The 17,076-nt window shown below is 43.4% G+C and overlaps 1 protein-coding gene across 1 annotated transcript in view; it reads right to left on the bottom strand.

The window, feature by feature from the left end:
- Positions 1-17,076, bottom strand: part of CUBN (cubilin) — a 253,967-nt gene that overhangs the window by 165,089 nt on the left and 71,802 nt on the right. Inside the window, exons 24-27 of the mRNA XM_049777740.1 lie at positions 16,576-16,736; positions 16,100-16,281; positions 14,495-14,651; positions 14,058-14,245 (exon numbers count right to left, since the gene is read on the bottom strand). Of these exons, the coding sequence (XP_049633697.1) occupies positions 14,058-14,245; positions 14,495-14,651; positions 16,100-16,281; positions 16,576-16,736 (688 nt within the window). The remainder of the gene's footprint in view (positions 1-14,057; positions 14,246-14,494; positions 14,652-16,099; positions 16,282-16,575; positions 16,737-17,076) is intronic.

The following is a 17,076-nucleotide window of genomic DNA, read 5'->3' on the forward strand; positions in this document are numbered from 1 at the left end:
CCCTGGGAGCCCCCAGACTTTCCTTTAGTCAGATTTTCCTTTGCTGCAGGGCCTGGAAATCACAGTAGAAATTGCCAAGTAAAGACCATAGCAGAGAGTCAAGATCTGTTGGCTGCAAGAAGCCCAGAGGGTAGTAGACAAAGCAAGCATGGTCAGATTGGGCCAGTGTGGACAGGCAAGGCCAATAGCAGAACGTGGAGAACTCTAGATAAAAGGTTTCAGGGGCAAGTCTCCTCCATTTTACATAGGGACACACACACACACACACACACACACACACACACACACACACACACACACACACACACACACACACACACACTCCACTCCACTCCAGGGCATCTGGACACATTTTCTCAGAGACCCAGGAAGAGCTGGGCTAGGCCGAGCTGAGAGGGAGTGGCTAGAAGGCTGAGCTCTGCATCTAAAATTAAACAACTGCTCATCAAGCCAGGCTCTCAGGAGTTCCAGAAACCCCACAAAAGCCACACTCGGATTAAATCTGTGTCACTTGCAATGACAGGACTGTCTCTCACCCAACTGCGGGGCCTCCCTTGCCCACCATAAAGCCTGCCCTCCCTTCCCTGTGCTGAGTGGTGACGAGATTCCCCGCTCTGACATTTTCAGTCTTGTTCTCTCCCTATTACTCATTTTAGTAGATACAATGGCCAGTTTGCTTCTTTTTGAAATCCTTGTCTAACTCATCCTGTGTGCTAACACTAAACTACAAAGAGGGTTTGCTCAGCAATAATGAGGGTGGTGAAAATGCAGAAGGTTCTATATGTTTTCCAAGAAGATTCCTTGGATATAGTCTGAGGAGGGATCAGGTCATGTGGTATAAAGGATGTGACAGAAACAATAATCCAAGAAACATTCACAGGCTATTGTTAGATTAGAAAAGGAGCCGCTAAGACTGTCAGGAAATAATCTCTTTCTAATACTAAAATGATATATAAGGCGCTCACAGGAAGTATCACAGAACAGTGTTAGTTGTGGCACCATTTAGATTCATTTTGCTTTATCTAGTTTCCCCTCTAGATTTCTAAGTTTCTTGTGCATTCCTTCATGGTGAGATACATTTATGTATTGTCTTTGAGATAACAATATTGACGTGGTCATGTCGACTTGCATAAGTAATATTTTCCAAGCTCAGAATTCCATATTCTTTTTGTCTATACGAAAAACTCTAAAATATCTCATTTCAGTTTTTAAATGTATCTCGAATTTACATGAAAATGAGTCCATTAAAGTGTTATCAGAGAAGGTAATCTCCTCCAGCATTCATTTAAAACCATATTTTTGTCCCTAACGCTTCCTCCATGATCAAAACTCGGTTTTCATTATTAATTAGGCTAATTCTTTACTGAAAAACAAATTCCTTTAAATGTTCAGGGACCAAAGGCTTCTTGTAAACAGAAGAGTTAGAGTTGCTGATGGAGAGATAAGTGCCCAATTCTCTCCCCCAGAGGTATGGTGAAGTGCTTTGAAAGTCAAGCAAACTCTCCTGTGTAACCCCAACATTTCATTTCACAAACCTCAGCCTTCCTTCTGCCAACTGCAATGAAACTTTATTATTATTATTTTTTTAATTACCCTGCTACCTAAAAGTCTCACCATTTTCTCTCAAAGGACTCAGACCTGGGGGAAATGTGACTCAGGGGTGAAAAACAATAGCCTTGAAGTCCAGGAGTCATGAGTCCAACCACCAGAGCAGCCTATAAGGCAGAACTGGGTCTCAGAGCTCTGCTAGCTGGGCCATTGGTGATACTCAGAGCTTGGGTGCCAGAATCCAGCAGGCAGGTGGATGTGAGCCCATAGTCAATGCTGTACCAGGCCTGGCAAGTGCACATCTGACTGATCCCCGTAGGCACCATAACCAAAGGATTTGTGAGCACCACAAGGAAGTATCACAAGAGTGTGACTCATGGTCATCACAATGACAGCAAAGCTGAAAGGCTGAATGTCCAATAATAAACGATGGATTAAACCAATAGAAATAGAGATAACAAAGCACCAAGAGCACAGACTGCAAAGTCAAAAAAACTTTGACTTTGGTGCTGGAAGAGCCTAGAGCCAAGTACTGTGGACACTTCTGGATTCAGGGAGGGCAGGAGGAACATCTGGGCAGGGAAAACACCCGGGCAAGAACTAAGAAATGAAAGAAATTCATTATCAATCTGTCCCATTTTTTGTTGTTTGTGTTGGGGGATTGGGCCACACCCAGTAGTACCCAGGGGTTATTCTTCTGGCTCTGTGCTCAGAAATTACTTCTGACAGGCTCTGGGACCATATGAGATGCAGAGAATTGAACCCAGGTAGCCATGTGCAAGCAAATGCCTCACCAGCTGTGCTATTGCTCCATCCCATTCCTCCCCCTGCCCTTTTTAAATTTTTATTTATTTTCCCCACCCCCACCCCACCCCACCAATCCCCACCCCCCTTTATTTTTAAAGGAATTAACTAAGACAGTTCTCCAAAGCCCATGAAAGGATTCCTAATTTAAAGTCTAGCATTTTTTGTTTGGTTTGGTTTGGAGGGCATATAAAAAATATTCCTTTTTTTTTTTTTTTGGTTTTGAAGCCACACCTAGGAATCATTCGCAGCAGAGTCAGGGAACTATATAGGATGCCAGGAATCAATTCCAGTTTGGTCTTATGCAAGGCATGCACTCTCCCCGCTGTGCTATGACTCTGGTCCCATCTTTGTACCTTCTATCCTGCTGGGTCCACTTCAGACAATGGACAGAGCCCTGTGGCACCAGCTGCCCATGACCCTCCAGGAATAACCATCAAGGCCACCCACACTTTGCACCTTTAGAAACGCTGGAATTTATCACTAGCAAAAGGGTAGGCTAAACATTATGAAAGGCCTGATTATGATTCGTCTCAGGTCTGGCCTTTGTGTTAGAGAAAATATAGAGAAGAAACGCTTTTGCTTCTGAGAGCAAAGGTCTCTTTGGAGATGGCTTTGTTTGCCTCATTAACCAAAGCAAATTTATACAACTGCAGGAAAATTCTTCATGTAAGAAATGGTCTCCAAAGATCAGGATTTCTTTTTGAGGGAAAGAATGTTAATCCATGGTGATCTTTTATTATTATTATTATTATTATTAAAAAAAATCAATTGTGTTCCAATAAGGTGGTTGTCTTAAATTACTTATAAAATTCCTCCTCTTCTGTCAAAGAACATGAAAAATATGAGTCTCGACTAACCCAAGGATGATGCATTTAATGCAAACTTCTTTGAGACCCAGATCACAAATTGGGTGCTCTATTCAGAAAAATTTGAATAGTTTGACACCAAGTTGGCACTTTTCCCAGGTGCTTCTGGATAAACAGTAGAGAGAGGTCCTCAGAACTGAAGGGGCTTATCTATGAATTCTAAGCCAAAAGCCTGGCATCCTAGAAGTCAACTTCCTCTGCAAGACAGTTCCAGGAAATGTGACTCATTTGCACAGGAAGTGTCAGAGGTAGCACCAAGAGAAGTCAGCTCTCACCCAGGCTGTGAGACAAAATCTTATCGGCCTCCCTGTCTTTCTCCAGCTGACCAATGAGAGGGTGACTACCACACACCTTAGACACAATGAGAATTGTGGGGAAACACGCTCATTTCAACTGGACACTAACCTATGCTCACCACTGTTGGGATGTTGTATTGGAAACCAGATCCTTTGATTTACTGCAGAATGTTTGGCTGGGGAAGATAGCTCAAAGGTGTGGATCACATGGTTTGCATGCAGCATATATAGGGCCAGAATGATAGTACAGCAAGTAGTACATTGCTTTGCTCAAGGCCACCCTGGGTTTGATTCACAACATTCCATATGGTCCTCTGACCCAGCCAGGAGTAGTTTCTGAATGCAGTGCCAGTAGTATCACCTGAAAACTGCTGGATGTGGTCCCCAAACCAAAACAAAAAATCCATTTTTTTGCAAAATTTTTCAGAGTAAAAAAAATTCATTCATAAGCTATGTTATCATCACAATAAAGCATATATGAATGAGTGTTTGCTTTGTTTTCAGCTGTCAAAGCTAAGTCAAATTTTCTAGCAGCTCAATAATGCAGGCAGCACTGCATTCTCCATCTGAGTTCCTGAATTGGAGATTTGTAGAAATAAAGTGGTTCATCACTTCTTGGCCTTTTGGCTAAGATCAAGTGTAGAAATGAAGTGATTCGGCATTTTTAAGGGTACCAATTCATCAGGAAGAATTCTCTTTGTTTCCTTCCTGAGTTGTTATTTAAGAAAAAATAAAACCCTAGGAATTGTTCAAATTAAGATTCTGACCAAGTCATAACTCAGAATAAGGATGATACCCCCAAATCAAGGGAAGCAACATTTTCTTAATTGTATTTTTTTGGGGGGGCACAGTCAACAATGCTCAGAGGTTACTCCTGGCAGTGTTCATCCCATGGGATATCAGGGATCGAACCCAGGATGGACATGTGCAAAGCAAACACCCCTCCCTACTGTATTGTCTCTCTGACCCCCTCAGTATTTTTGTTTGTCTGTTTGTTTTGGGTCATACCCGGTGACGCTCAGGTTTTACTTCCGGGTCTGTGCTCAGAAATCACTCCTGGCAGGCGTGGCGGACCATATGGAATGCCAGGAATTGAACCAAGGTCCGTCCTGTGTTGGCTTCGTGCAAGGCAAATGCCCTACTACTGTGCTATCACTCTGGTCCCTCCTTCCGTAGTGGACTAAAACGTTTTCTTTATTATTTATTATTCATACTTTATGAAATGAGTTCAAATGCATCAACAAAGAGAGGTGTGAATGAAAGCCAGGGGAAAATGAGGTATCACAGACATGAGTCAATGCACTTTAGTCTAAAGAATTGAATCTTAATTGACTGTATGATGAACAACTTGGTAAATCACAGTGCTATAATAAAAATAAATAAAACGGACTGAAGTCTTCCCCAGTTGGAGCCTTCTCTGTGCCCAGCTAAGATGCCGGATTTCCTTCTAACTTGGTGTCAATGTAAAGCAGTATTTATGTTTGGCTACGGGCCAGGACGTTTTTTGCTCTTTGTGTATATAAACTCAGCGTCATGTATAAGATGAGACTAGCGAGTCTAGCAGGAAGGGCTTCCCCGGGCCACACCCCTGGGCAAGCCGGTGAGTTGGGTCCCTTGGTGGAGTTTGAAGGTACCCTAGGCCTTCCCCCACTATCCATGCGGCTCCTTAGGGAGGGTCTGGGTGGGGCTCTGAACTTCTGTTCTCCCAGCTTCTTGAAGGATCTCTCCTTCCTGGGAGCCGGGAGTCTAGCAGGAGGAGGTTTGGCTGGCACTGGTAATCTCTGTCCAGTCCACATTTTCAAAATCGCGCGGGGGCGCGCACAAGAAACATTAATAGTACTCTCACAAGAAACATTAATAGTACTCACTATCATTGAATTATGTTTTTATGTATGCAGAATGTCCATTTTGTTCTCTGCCCTTTTGCATACCCCTTCATAAGTTCATATTTCTCTTTAACTTCTTTAACTCCTATCATCATTACTCCTTTTTTACCCTTTCTAACTTAAGTACTGTTGAGTCCTAATTCACAGACCAAAGTGGTGCCCTAGAGTTAACACCCACCCAACTATTTTAAAAGGCATAAAAAGGACACATATCTTTTCAACATTTTATGGGTGTTTTCTTTGACGGCTATAACTTTTGCTAAATACTTTCTTATACAGTGATGATCCCCCCCCCATGTTTTTTATCTTCTCTTTATGAACTGCTCAATATGGAATTTGGTGTGAAAGAATCCCTCAGTTTAATACTTATGTTTGAACCAAGTCATGGGTCTTGTTGGAAATGTTCTTATGCCCCCATATATCTGATAGCACCACGTGGCTTTATATCTTGTTTGCGTAGGCACAATAACATAGGAAAATACTATACATACCAATAAGTTCTTATCTAATAGAAATGGGAACTCACAAATCTTGTAGTGCAATGAGACCTTACACCCTGAACATTGACATAAAGACCTGGCACAGGCCTCAGAAGAATGGGCATTCTCCATTTACCCCTTGATCTACAGAAGACATTTACAAAACATCCAAGGTTGTATATAACATCACCCGGAGGCATTCCTGTACCAGGGACGACCCTACAGCTGCTCAGACATCGATCTACTCAAAAGAGACATCCCTTAACACTGAGAAGACAACAAGAACAATGACCTGTTTACTGGACAGGGCTTGCTGTATTGCCCCTTTATGGTGAGGTTTGTCTATAACATCACCTGGAAGCAATCCTCTACCACGGAAGACCCTACCACTGCTCAGACATCGTCCTGCTCAAAAGAGACTTCCCTTAACACTGAGAAGACTTAACAACAACAACCTGCTTACAGGACAGGGCTTCCTGCATTCCCCTTTCATGGTGAGGTGAAACGAAAAGGCACTCCACATCATGACTTCAATGTAGGACATGCAGATTCCAGAATCTTTAATACAGAAACATGAGACCAACAACAGAGACTGTGTGATAAGTGTGTTGGCGCTACGGACAATGTCTTGGAGCGAACGATAACTTTCCTGAGGCCTAGAGCTGGTCTTATGCCAGGAAACTTCAGGGGTAGGATCTCTTTGTATTTAGGCCAAGGCTATTCCTTTCCATGCCTCTCATATTTTGGTGGGCCTATGCAAACAACAATTGCCACTCTAACACCGTTTTTACTGTGCTCCTTTGACTCTAATCCTTAAAACACACCCACCACCCACTTAAAATTTGAGGTTAACTTAAGCTAATATGCATGTACATGGAAATGTAAAAAATACTATGCCTCTAATGTTTAAGGAGTTACGTAAGTTTGATGGCTTTAGATTGCCTTGTGTGCTGTTAAGAAATATTATAATGTGCTACAATCTGGGGACTTGAGGGAAAAAGTAATTGCACATGGATTCTGTTTTATTTATCTTAACTTTCTTTGGTGAAAATTCAAAGTTAAGATATCAGCAAGGGGACTTCTTCTGATAATTATGTTATGGGTGATTGTCCTTCCACTGTAACTTTACCTTATCCTCTTTCTTTGCATCTTTTGTTGTCATAATTCATAATAAAAAATTATAAAAAAAAAGATGAGACTAGCTAAAACCCTAAACCAGGGGTCCTCAAACTTTGTAAACAGGGGGCCAGTTCACTGTCCCCATCGGAGGGTCTGACTATAGTAAAACAAAACTTATGAACGAATTCTTATGCACACTGCATATATCTTATTTTGCAATGAAGAAACAAAACAGATACAAATACAATATGTGGCCTGCGGGCCATAGTTTGAGGACCAAAACAAAGGTGTTCCCCAACTTCCTCTTTCCCTATGTTGCAAGTCAGCCCCTGAAAAGGTTGACTGATGGAGTGATGGAGGATGAGGTCTTTCCCTTCCAGCTCGGAGCACGTGTCTGCCACCCTGTCTAGCTGACGGTTCTGAGGTGAAACGGCGGGCAAACAGCTCGCAGACAGTCAGGCTCGTGGAAATATCAGCTTTATTCGGTGGACAAGACTGAAGTCCAAAGACTCAACTTCAGTTTCAGCCAAAAAGCTCTGGCCTTCCACAGACTCTTGTTTTTATCCACCAGAATCAGGTACCACCCGATGGTGGGATCAGATACCAACCAATGGTGGAAGCAGAATCAGGTACTACCCTAGGGTGGGGGCAGAATGCCAGGTCACACCCTAGGGTAGGGCACAATCACCAATCAGGTTAGGGTGAGTAACATAGTAATCCCCTAAAATATTTACATACACAACACCCTAAACCTCTTATTTTGGTATGTAAAAGCCCACATGGATGAGAGAGAGAGAGAGAGAGAGAGAGAGAGAGAGAGAGAGAGAGAGAGAGAGAGAGAGAGAGAGAGAGAGAGAAAACACTGAGCTTAGTGTCACAATCTAGTGAGTCTAGTGGTACCCATCCACCATTTGATGACCATTCTGTGTCAGCACTGGGGGAGGGCTCTGCTTACTGCTAGTGCCCCAACAGCCACAGCCTGAGCAGAGAGAAGAGACAGCTTAGGTAATTCTCACTCCAATATATCCCCTGAGAACAAGAGAACAGCGTCCAGGGTGGTTTCCAACCCTAGATGATCTTTCAATGACAACATCTGGATGTGAGGTTATTGTCCTGAGGCCTCAGCAGAGTCGTGTGGTCATCAACTGACCAGCAGAGTTGGCTGCTGCAAACACAGGCATCTCTCTAGCCTTGGCTTAGAGAAAAGGAAGGTGGAGTTTGTCAAAGGACTGAATAAATCAGAGATCCTCATGGAACCCAGATGTGTAGGGGGCAGGGAATGGACAGGGCAGAGAAACAAGGAAGTTAGAAGTGTGGGGAATGCAGAACAGAACCAGGCACAGGGACACTGGAGGCAACCCCCCAGCATAGATGTGCTTGCTGGAGCAATGTAGATGGCATTTTGGGGGGTGGAGAGCTGCACTGCAACAGTCAGGCAGCTGCAGGAAGGAAGTGTGGACAACAGCGAAGTGGGAGCCACAGGCCTCCCGGAAGGGTAGAGTCATACTAATGAGCATTTCTTGAGTATGTCTGTACACCTGTTCAGGGTTTGACTTATCTGAACAGTTATCTTAGAACATATCTTAGAACATGTTTTATGGGAACATGCGATTAATTGTCCATTTTATTTTCTTTGAAGGAAGAGAACGCAGCAGCTCAGGGTTAGTTGCAGGTACCACGTCCCCCTGGGTAGGGGCTACTGAACCCTGATGCACTCCTGAGCCCACACTTAAGAACTAAGAGGGAATCTAAAGACTCATCACCTCCAGGAAGGTGATCCCCAGCTGTACTTCACTAAGCCCTGCTTCTCTTCTCTGCTAAACTATCTGCACAGGCCTTGGCCCATCCTGAGACCAGCTGTAACTTCTCTCCACAAGAGTGGTCATGGGCACTTGTCATGGCCACTTAGCAGCTGAGGCATGAAGAACATTCTTTAATCTCTTGAACTTAAAAGTTTCTCTGAAGAGAACAAATGAAAATGCCACTGGAAAGTTGTTCCCCAAAAAAGAATGACGCGGTAATGGCCGTGGTGTTTATAAGGCAGAAGGCTGGCCCTAGGCAAATACTCCATCCTGAGTTATCTCTACTGGGAAGTCTGCACTGTTTGGAGGCTATACCCCAAGTTCTTTCCTCTTCTTCCATGTTTCCCCTCTAGTGTTCACTGGGCCCAGATCTCCCTTGTCACCTCTCTAGGTGCTCCCAGGGCCGGGGCAACCTTCTTCTGCCCAGTATCCCCATTCAGATCCCTTTCAGGACTCTCCAAAGGATCTCACCCTCTCCCAGAGCTGCTCCTTGAAGTCAGAATTTATGACAGGCCTGCCTGAATGCCATTTCCCTTGCATATGCCCTGCCTAGATCCTTCTGGGCTTTGGAAGGTTCTGGAAACCGTCCACCCTGCTCACCCAACCTCACCCAGCCATGTGGCTTTCTCAGACTCCCACAGGCACTTTTCCCCCCTCAGGTTGATACTTATTCTATCCGCTGAGTCCTCTGACCAGGTCTCAGTGCTAGTCCGAAGAAATAAACCTTTTGCACTGAAACTTCACCTAAATCTTGCCCTATCACAAAGGGTTACAGGAAAGGACAAACTGATCCAGGGGAGCAGCTGAGAGAGACCCCTGACTCCCATTTTCAACACATTTGGAAGACATAGCCCCAGAGTGAAAACCTTCTCTGTCCTCTGTCCTCTGCCAAGTGTGTGGCATGTGACGTAGCACCCCATCTACCCTGGCTATTAGTTAATGGACAATCTTTAAGCTCTTTTATGTCATTAAGTGGCATAATTGGGAATTAAAAAGCACATTGATTTGGAGACATTGCAATTACTGAGAAAAGAAAATGACACAGTTTTCTTAGTAAACAGTAGTAAACACTAAGCATTTTACCCCCATGACTTGTCTAAATTTAGATTCAACACATCGAATTGCTGTAATTTTGTGCCTGTTCTGTTAAGTTCTCATTTTGCTGCTGTTGTTGTGCTTTTGTTTATTTGGGCGCCACACTCGGCAGAGCCCAGGGGTCCCTGGAAATGGAACCTGGAAACTCCAGAATACAAAGCATATGCTGTACTCATTGGCCTCATCTCCATGGACCCCCAAAGTGTTGATTGGAAGTTCTGCTTTATAAAATTCTAGAGTCAAAATTTCAAAGTAACTAAGAAGAGGAAGAAAAAAAAAAATCAATGATTTCTTCTCTTTCACACCAGGAGCTTTCAGGAGACAGAGTAATACCAGGGCTCAGATATGGGTCTGTCATGTCTTGGACTCAAGTTCATCCCTAGCACTGTATATTAACACCGGAGCAACACCAAGAGTCACCTCTGAGCCCAGAGTCAGGAACAATCATGAGAACCTTCAGATGGGGCCTGTCCTTCTTCCCCAAATAGATACAACCACAAAATGCCTATTTTTTCTGTACCAGTGGAAATGGAGTTGAAGCCAGGCTAATAATGGTCCAAACTGGCAAGCAAGTTAACGTCAGAAGGAGAAAGTAGCCAGAGATGAAGCTTTTATAAAGGCAGGAAGGCAGATATCAAGAACAAGCAGGAGAATGTGGCCTTGACCTTAGTAAAAAAAAGAAGAGGGCAATGGAGATGGGAGTAAACCAGGGTGCCAGATAAGAAAAGAGGGGAAATTTTCCAGAACTAGGGTCTGAGCAGTAAAACATTCCTGATATTTTTGACACCAGGAGATAAATATTAATACCTTCACCAGGCCCTTGGGAGGAAAAACACATTATTTAACTGCCACCATGGAAAAAGTAAGACCCATAAAATTGGACACATCTTTTTTCAAGGTATGTGCTGTATTTCTGTCTATGGGTCACACCCAACAGTTCTCGAATCTTACTCTTGGCAGGGCTTGGGAGATCATATGGAATGCCAAGAATCATACCCAAGTTTGCTACGTGCAAGTCAAACACTCTCCCCGATGTACTATCTCTGTCTCTCTGGTCTGTGCTATAAAGAGTCTCACTGGAATATTTATGAATTCCCAAGAGAGCTTTAAGGGAATTATGATAGCTGTGGGTGATTAAGTAGTGTCAGAACCCAGATTGAGAGCTGAAAGAGCTGCAACACAGTCCTAGTTTCAATCCCTGCCTCCGTGTGGTCCCCTAACTACCTCTGGGTGCTCGACTGGGTGTGCTCCCCTCAAAAAAATAAATGGATCAGTGGTATGGCATTTGCCTTGCATGTGGCTGACCTGGGATGGACCTCCATTTGATCCCCCGGATCCTAGATGGTCCCCCAAACCAGGAGAGATTTCTGAATGCAGAGCCAGGAGTAACCCCTGAATGTTACCAGGTGTGGCCTAAAAACTAATAATAATAATAATAATAATAATAATAATAATAATAATAATAATAAGTGAATCAAATGACTAAGAGTGAGGATGTGGGTTTGATCCCTGGCACAATAAGGCCTCCAGAGCCCCCCCCCCCAAGCATAATAAGCCTGATCAGATCTGCACACACACCTACCACACTCAGGAGAAATTCCCCAATAATTTTTAGAAATTAAAAAAAGTGAGAGCAAGTCACAGAATACAGAAATATTTGGGAGAGGGGTTTCAGGGATTAATCTTGGCAGACTTGGGGAACTATATAGGAAGTCGGGGATTGAGCCCAGGTCAGCCACATGCAATGCCAATGCCTTCCCCACTGTGCTATCTCTCTGGCCCCAGCATACATGAATACTTCTTGCTTTCCCACCACTCATGAACAATATGCTGTACCCCTTTAAGCATTTGCTCTTTCCTCCCATTGAATATTTTATTTCCAAATCTGAATCATTTTGTTTTGCCCAGAGGCCAAAATAATAAAGGATGGATTTGTTTTCCAATGGGACCTTGACCAACTCACACCTCTCAACAAAGCTGGGCACACTGTGTGACCAAGTTCTCATCACGTCCTTTCAGAGTTTTTCCAGTTTTATTCTTTCAAACTAAGTTCTGGCTACTGTGTTTACCACTCAGTGGAGATGTGGCCAAAGCATTAAAAAAAAAATAAAACCCTTTTGTTAGACGTCATTAAAATCATGGAAACTGAATTTTTTTGTGAGTTTATGGCGTTTATCTCCTTAAATGGTTGCAAAGTGCTTTGAAATTTCCATGAGACCAGGCATTGTGGTTATTGCTCTGGTCCCACCCCTTGGCTTAATGAAATGGAAATGGAAAAAAAAAATCTCCTCAGTCTGGCAATTGTCTTTGGAAGGCTTTGTGGAACTTCTGGATCTCATTCTGTATTTTATTTGCCTGTTTTTTATTGGTGAATGTTGCACAAGAATGATGGCAAGTCCCTACCATTATCTGGAAGGGCCTCTACTGTGCAGCTCTGCCATTACTGAACCAAGTGTTCAGATCCAAGCTGACCTGACAGGAGTTCGTAACGCCATTCCTTCCTCCATTAAGTCCACAGAGATGGGGTCTGCACCTTGAAAAGGCTTTATTTCCTTTCAGCACCACTCTGGACCCCCCAAAAAACCCACTTTCTAGTTCAGTTCATAAGTTTTTCCTCTTTGTACTTTTCTCTTTGGGCTTAATTAAATCCCTTTAGTGGTGCCTGATAGCTCATGACTCATGCAAAACTCGAGGTCTGACATGGGCTTGTACATAACTTGACAGAAATGTGGTCCCAGTGTTTGGTTTGCAGTTTGGTTCTTTCTCACCAACTAAAAGCTGCACATAGGCTGTTACCATGGCAGAAAGCTGCACGCATCACTTTAACAACAGAATCCTCAGAAAAGTTCCAGCTCGTTCACTAGTGCTTGAATCACACAGTTACTAAGAGACAGTCCCCAGTTCTCCAGAGCTTGCGTGCCTGTGGGGGCCTGTGGACATGACCACAACTGGTGAAAACTGGCTGTAGCTCATGGCTGGGTTTATGATGTACTCAAGGGCTTAGGAAGCTGCTTTTTCTCCCTTCTCAAGAAGAAAGTAGGTCTCCCCATGTGAGGAAATGGCCAGCTGCTCCCCATAATGAGGATGGATAGGAGGACAGCTTAGAGTGTGGATGTGAAAACTCCAGTTATCGTCAAGCTGTAAGTTTGTCTGTTTTCCACCGTACTGTATTTTTTTTTGAATACCAGCTTTCTTGTGGATCACTGTCTGGTGGCTACTGTTTCTTTAACACCCTGTGTTTTTAAATGTAGAACATTTAAAATACCCCCAAAACTATCCTTCAAATACACACCCATCTTTTCCAAAGAGTCAGTGATCCTGGGTCTCTGAAAGAACAAGCAATGTTTGTTTCTGTGATGTGAAAATCAAGAGTGACCTTGGCTGAAGACAAGGATATCTTGGGTGGCCAAATCAGAGAATCTCCAAATCAGAAAACACAGCACAGCAGTTAGGCACTTGACCCAGATTTAATTCCTAGCACCATGTGTTTGCACAAGCATCACTAAGTTCAGATCTGGAGCCCATCCAAACACTACTAGGTTTACTACTCTGAATAACATTGGGGATGGCCCTGGAAGTCCCACCACCACTAGGATGTCTGGGTTATCCCTGGCACCAATGGATCTGAGCAGTATCACATCCCTGGGCTCTTGTACTGAAACCTGGACTGGCAGGCCTTGAAATTTCCTGAGCACCTCTTGAGAGTTTTTGTCCCACAGATACCACCAAAGCATAACCTAAAATCTGAACCAAAACCTAAAATTGACCCTTAGGCTACTCCTAACTCAAAATTTTCTCCCTGACCCAAAGCACCATTCTATTCTTAACCCTAAGCTTTGCCTTAGTCTGAAAAAACATTGAAGCAACCCCTAAAGAGAAAACCCAAACAACCAACACCAGACAGAGGTTATGCTCCTGTATTATTTCTATAATACAAGATCAATCGCCCAGTTCCATTGAAACCTCACAATAAAGCTGCCCACACCTAGATCTTAAATGGGAATCATGTTTCACTGCAGGATGATAATGGGGAAGTAATGAGATACATGCCTATTCAAATACAGAGTGGGGGGGCAGATTAGACTGTAAAAGGCTTTTATCCAGCCTAGCCTAACTTGATCTGAACACGTGACAGTCCATTTAGGCCAAGAACACCTACCTCTAGATAGTCTGTGGAACAGTTGCTGTGGTTTTCCAAATCAAAGTCTAAAAATGTGTAATTCACCGTGTTGCCAGTTGTTGCTTGAATGGTCCAGTTGCACTGCTCATTGGGAGCATAGGGCCTGGGATAGTGGATACTCTCCAGGATGCCAGAGGTTTGATTCACAATCACCACATCCTCACATACTAGGGAGAAAACAAACGAAAAAACAGTCATGATTATTGCTAAGAACCATCATGATTATTGCTCTAAAATTTGTGTCATTTTTCCTTCAAGAACACATTAGATTAAAAGCAGATACATTCAGTGCTCCCTCTCTAGAGAGGTGCATCTTTACTGTTTGAACATTCTCTCTCTTTTCCTTCATTTCAGCACCATATTTCTCTGTGTTTCTATAACTAAATCTTACTCTCAGCAGCCGGGTTCTTACTCACTCTGCCGATAGTTAGCCAGGAAGCCACCTCCTTGCTGGTCTTCATCTGTCCTCAGTTTTATATACATGCTGTCTCCACTGGAAAGCAGGGGTGCTGGCTTTTTGGACCCACAAAGCTTAGCTAACAGGTGAGAGGTGATGCTCGGGCCATCAAACACCTGGAAGGAGACACAGAGAATGGCAGCTACCTCCTGGGACCACAAACACCAAGGACCACATGCCCTTCCACCTCGTGAGACCCTGGAATATTCCATGTAGACCCCAGTGAAAATGACAGAAATGAGAAGTCCGTGGCACAATACAAGGGGCCAACTGAAAGCAAACAGAGAGCCATAGTTAGAAAAATGTGGAGAAATAGTGATCTAAAAGATTATCTCAGGGCCAGAGTGATAGCGCAGCAGTAGGGTATTTGCCTGTCACGTGGCTTATTCAGGATGGACCTCGGTTTGATCCCCAGCATCCCATATGGTCCCCCAAGCCAGGAGTGATTCTGAGCTTATAGACAGAAGTAACCCCTGATGGTCACTGGGCGGGGCCCAAAAACCAAAATAAAATAAAATACTATCAGAGAAAATAGAAAAGAATGACTGGATTGAAAGATCTTTTAAATTTCTTTTTGGTTTTTTTTTTTTTTTTTTTTTTGGTTTTTTGGGCCACACCCGGCGGTGCTCAGGCGTTACTCCTGGCTGTCTGCTCAGAAATAGCTCCTGGCAGGCACGGGGGACCATATGGGACACCGGGATTCAAACCAACCACCTTTGGTCCTGGATCGGCTGCTTGCAAGGCAAACGCTGCTGGGCTATCTCTCCGGGCCCAGATCTTTTAAATTTCTAATAAATTCTTGTAAACATAAAATTCTTGAACATGAACCATCTAGGTTCAGATGAGGAACGGATGAGAACCCAGGGCCAAATCTGCACATTGAGTATGGAAGACAAATACTTGTTTATTTCTGAGGTCATCGCTGATATCACTAGTCTACCTTACTTTATCATTTGTGATTCATTGATACATTTTATTTGGACTTTTTTTATTTTTCAAATAAATGCTGAATTGCTTGAACTACGAAACACCATTGGATGCTTCAGTAATGATCTTTGCTTAACTAAAGTGGTGTTCTGTTAGTGTTAAAATTGCATGGGTATTACAGAAGCAATTGTTAGGATAAATTTCATAAGCCTTTCAAAAATTATGACTATTGATCCATAGTCCACAGTCAATAAGTTAGACTTATTGAACCAAGCTATTTAGTGAAATAGGCTGTACCTTAATGGTCATTGCATTCAATTTTCTTTTGATGGTATTTTTGCTTTCTTTATTTTCCTTTTGATTTTGGGGGTCCATGCCTATAGTGTTCAAGGCTTACTCCTTGCTCTGCACCAAGAGACCAATCACTCCTCAGGAGGACAGTATGGGGATACTAGAGATCCAACCTGGGTTAACTGGGCATGCACTCTCCCCACTGTACTATTGTTCCAGTTTTTATTTGTTTGTTTTTTTGTATGTGGATCCTTTGCTTAAAGGTTCACCTTTGATGAATCTTGGAAACAAAAAAATGCCTGTAGTGTGTGTTGTGTGGGAGGACAGTGCTCTGCGAGGTACTTACTGCCAGGTAATCCAAGCTGCAGTTGGGATGGCTCTCCAGGTGGAAGTCCTCAAACTCCAGTTGGAAGGGGCTGCCCTGGCTGGCCTGCAGCTTCCAGTAGCACTCGGAGCCATGGTAGTAGGGCATCGGGTAGTTGGGAGAAGTGAAGGTGCCAGTGGGAGTAGAGAGGTTTCCCCCACAACCTACAGGACACAGAGATGAATGAAGCATGTCATTGCACTCCGATCTCCTTGCAACCAAGTGTCTAAGCACATCCACATAACTCAAAGTCTTTGAGCCCACAGTTCTAGCCCCTTCCCAGGGCCTTTTTCCTTAGCTCAATGACCCATTGGATGAAAGAGATCTAGAAATGAGAACTTTCCCTCTAATTTTGTCCTTTCAGAAAGGATGCACGGATTCAGTTAATCCTGCCATGTTGCACTTGCTTACGAAAAGCGAGCCTGAGCTCTGCTGAGGACATTGTTCTTTGCACTTACCCGTGAGTGAGCTGTCCCAGGAAGCCGAGAACCCAGTGCCAGAGAACAAGGAATCACTCCTAAACTGTAACCACAGCTTGTTACTATGAGACAGGATTCTGGGAGGCAGTTCGGAGCCACAGTACTTGCCCAAGGATGGCGAACTTTCATAGCCTCCATCTCTGTGACCAAAAAAAGATGGGACCAGCCATTAGGTGACTAGTAACTCCAACAAGTAAACATCAAATCTTTGATGAGGTGGGTGACAGAACACTTGTATCAGCTTCTACCCCAAAATCATAAAAAAAAAACAATTTCAGATAAGTTAATACTTTTTGAACCAAGCTATTTGGTGAAATAGGCTGTACCTTAATGGTCATTGCATTCAATTTTCTTTTGATGGTATTTTTGCTTTCTTTATTTTCCTTTTTATTTTTGGGGGGGCATGCCTATAGTTGTTTTGTTTGTGGTTTTTGGGTTTGGGGCTACTTCTGGCTTATAGTTTAACTCTTCTAACTTATA

The sequence above is a fragment of the Suncus etruscus genome, chromosome 7, assembly GCF_024139225.1.
Source record: "Suncus etruscus isolate mSunEtr1 chromosome 7, mSunEtr1.pri.cur, whole genome shotgun sequence".
In the NCBI taxonomy this organism is placed as follows: Eukaryota; Metazoa; Chordata; class Mammalia; order Eulipotyphla; family Soricidae; genus Suncus; species Suncus etruscus.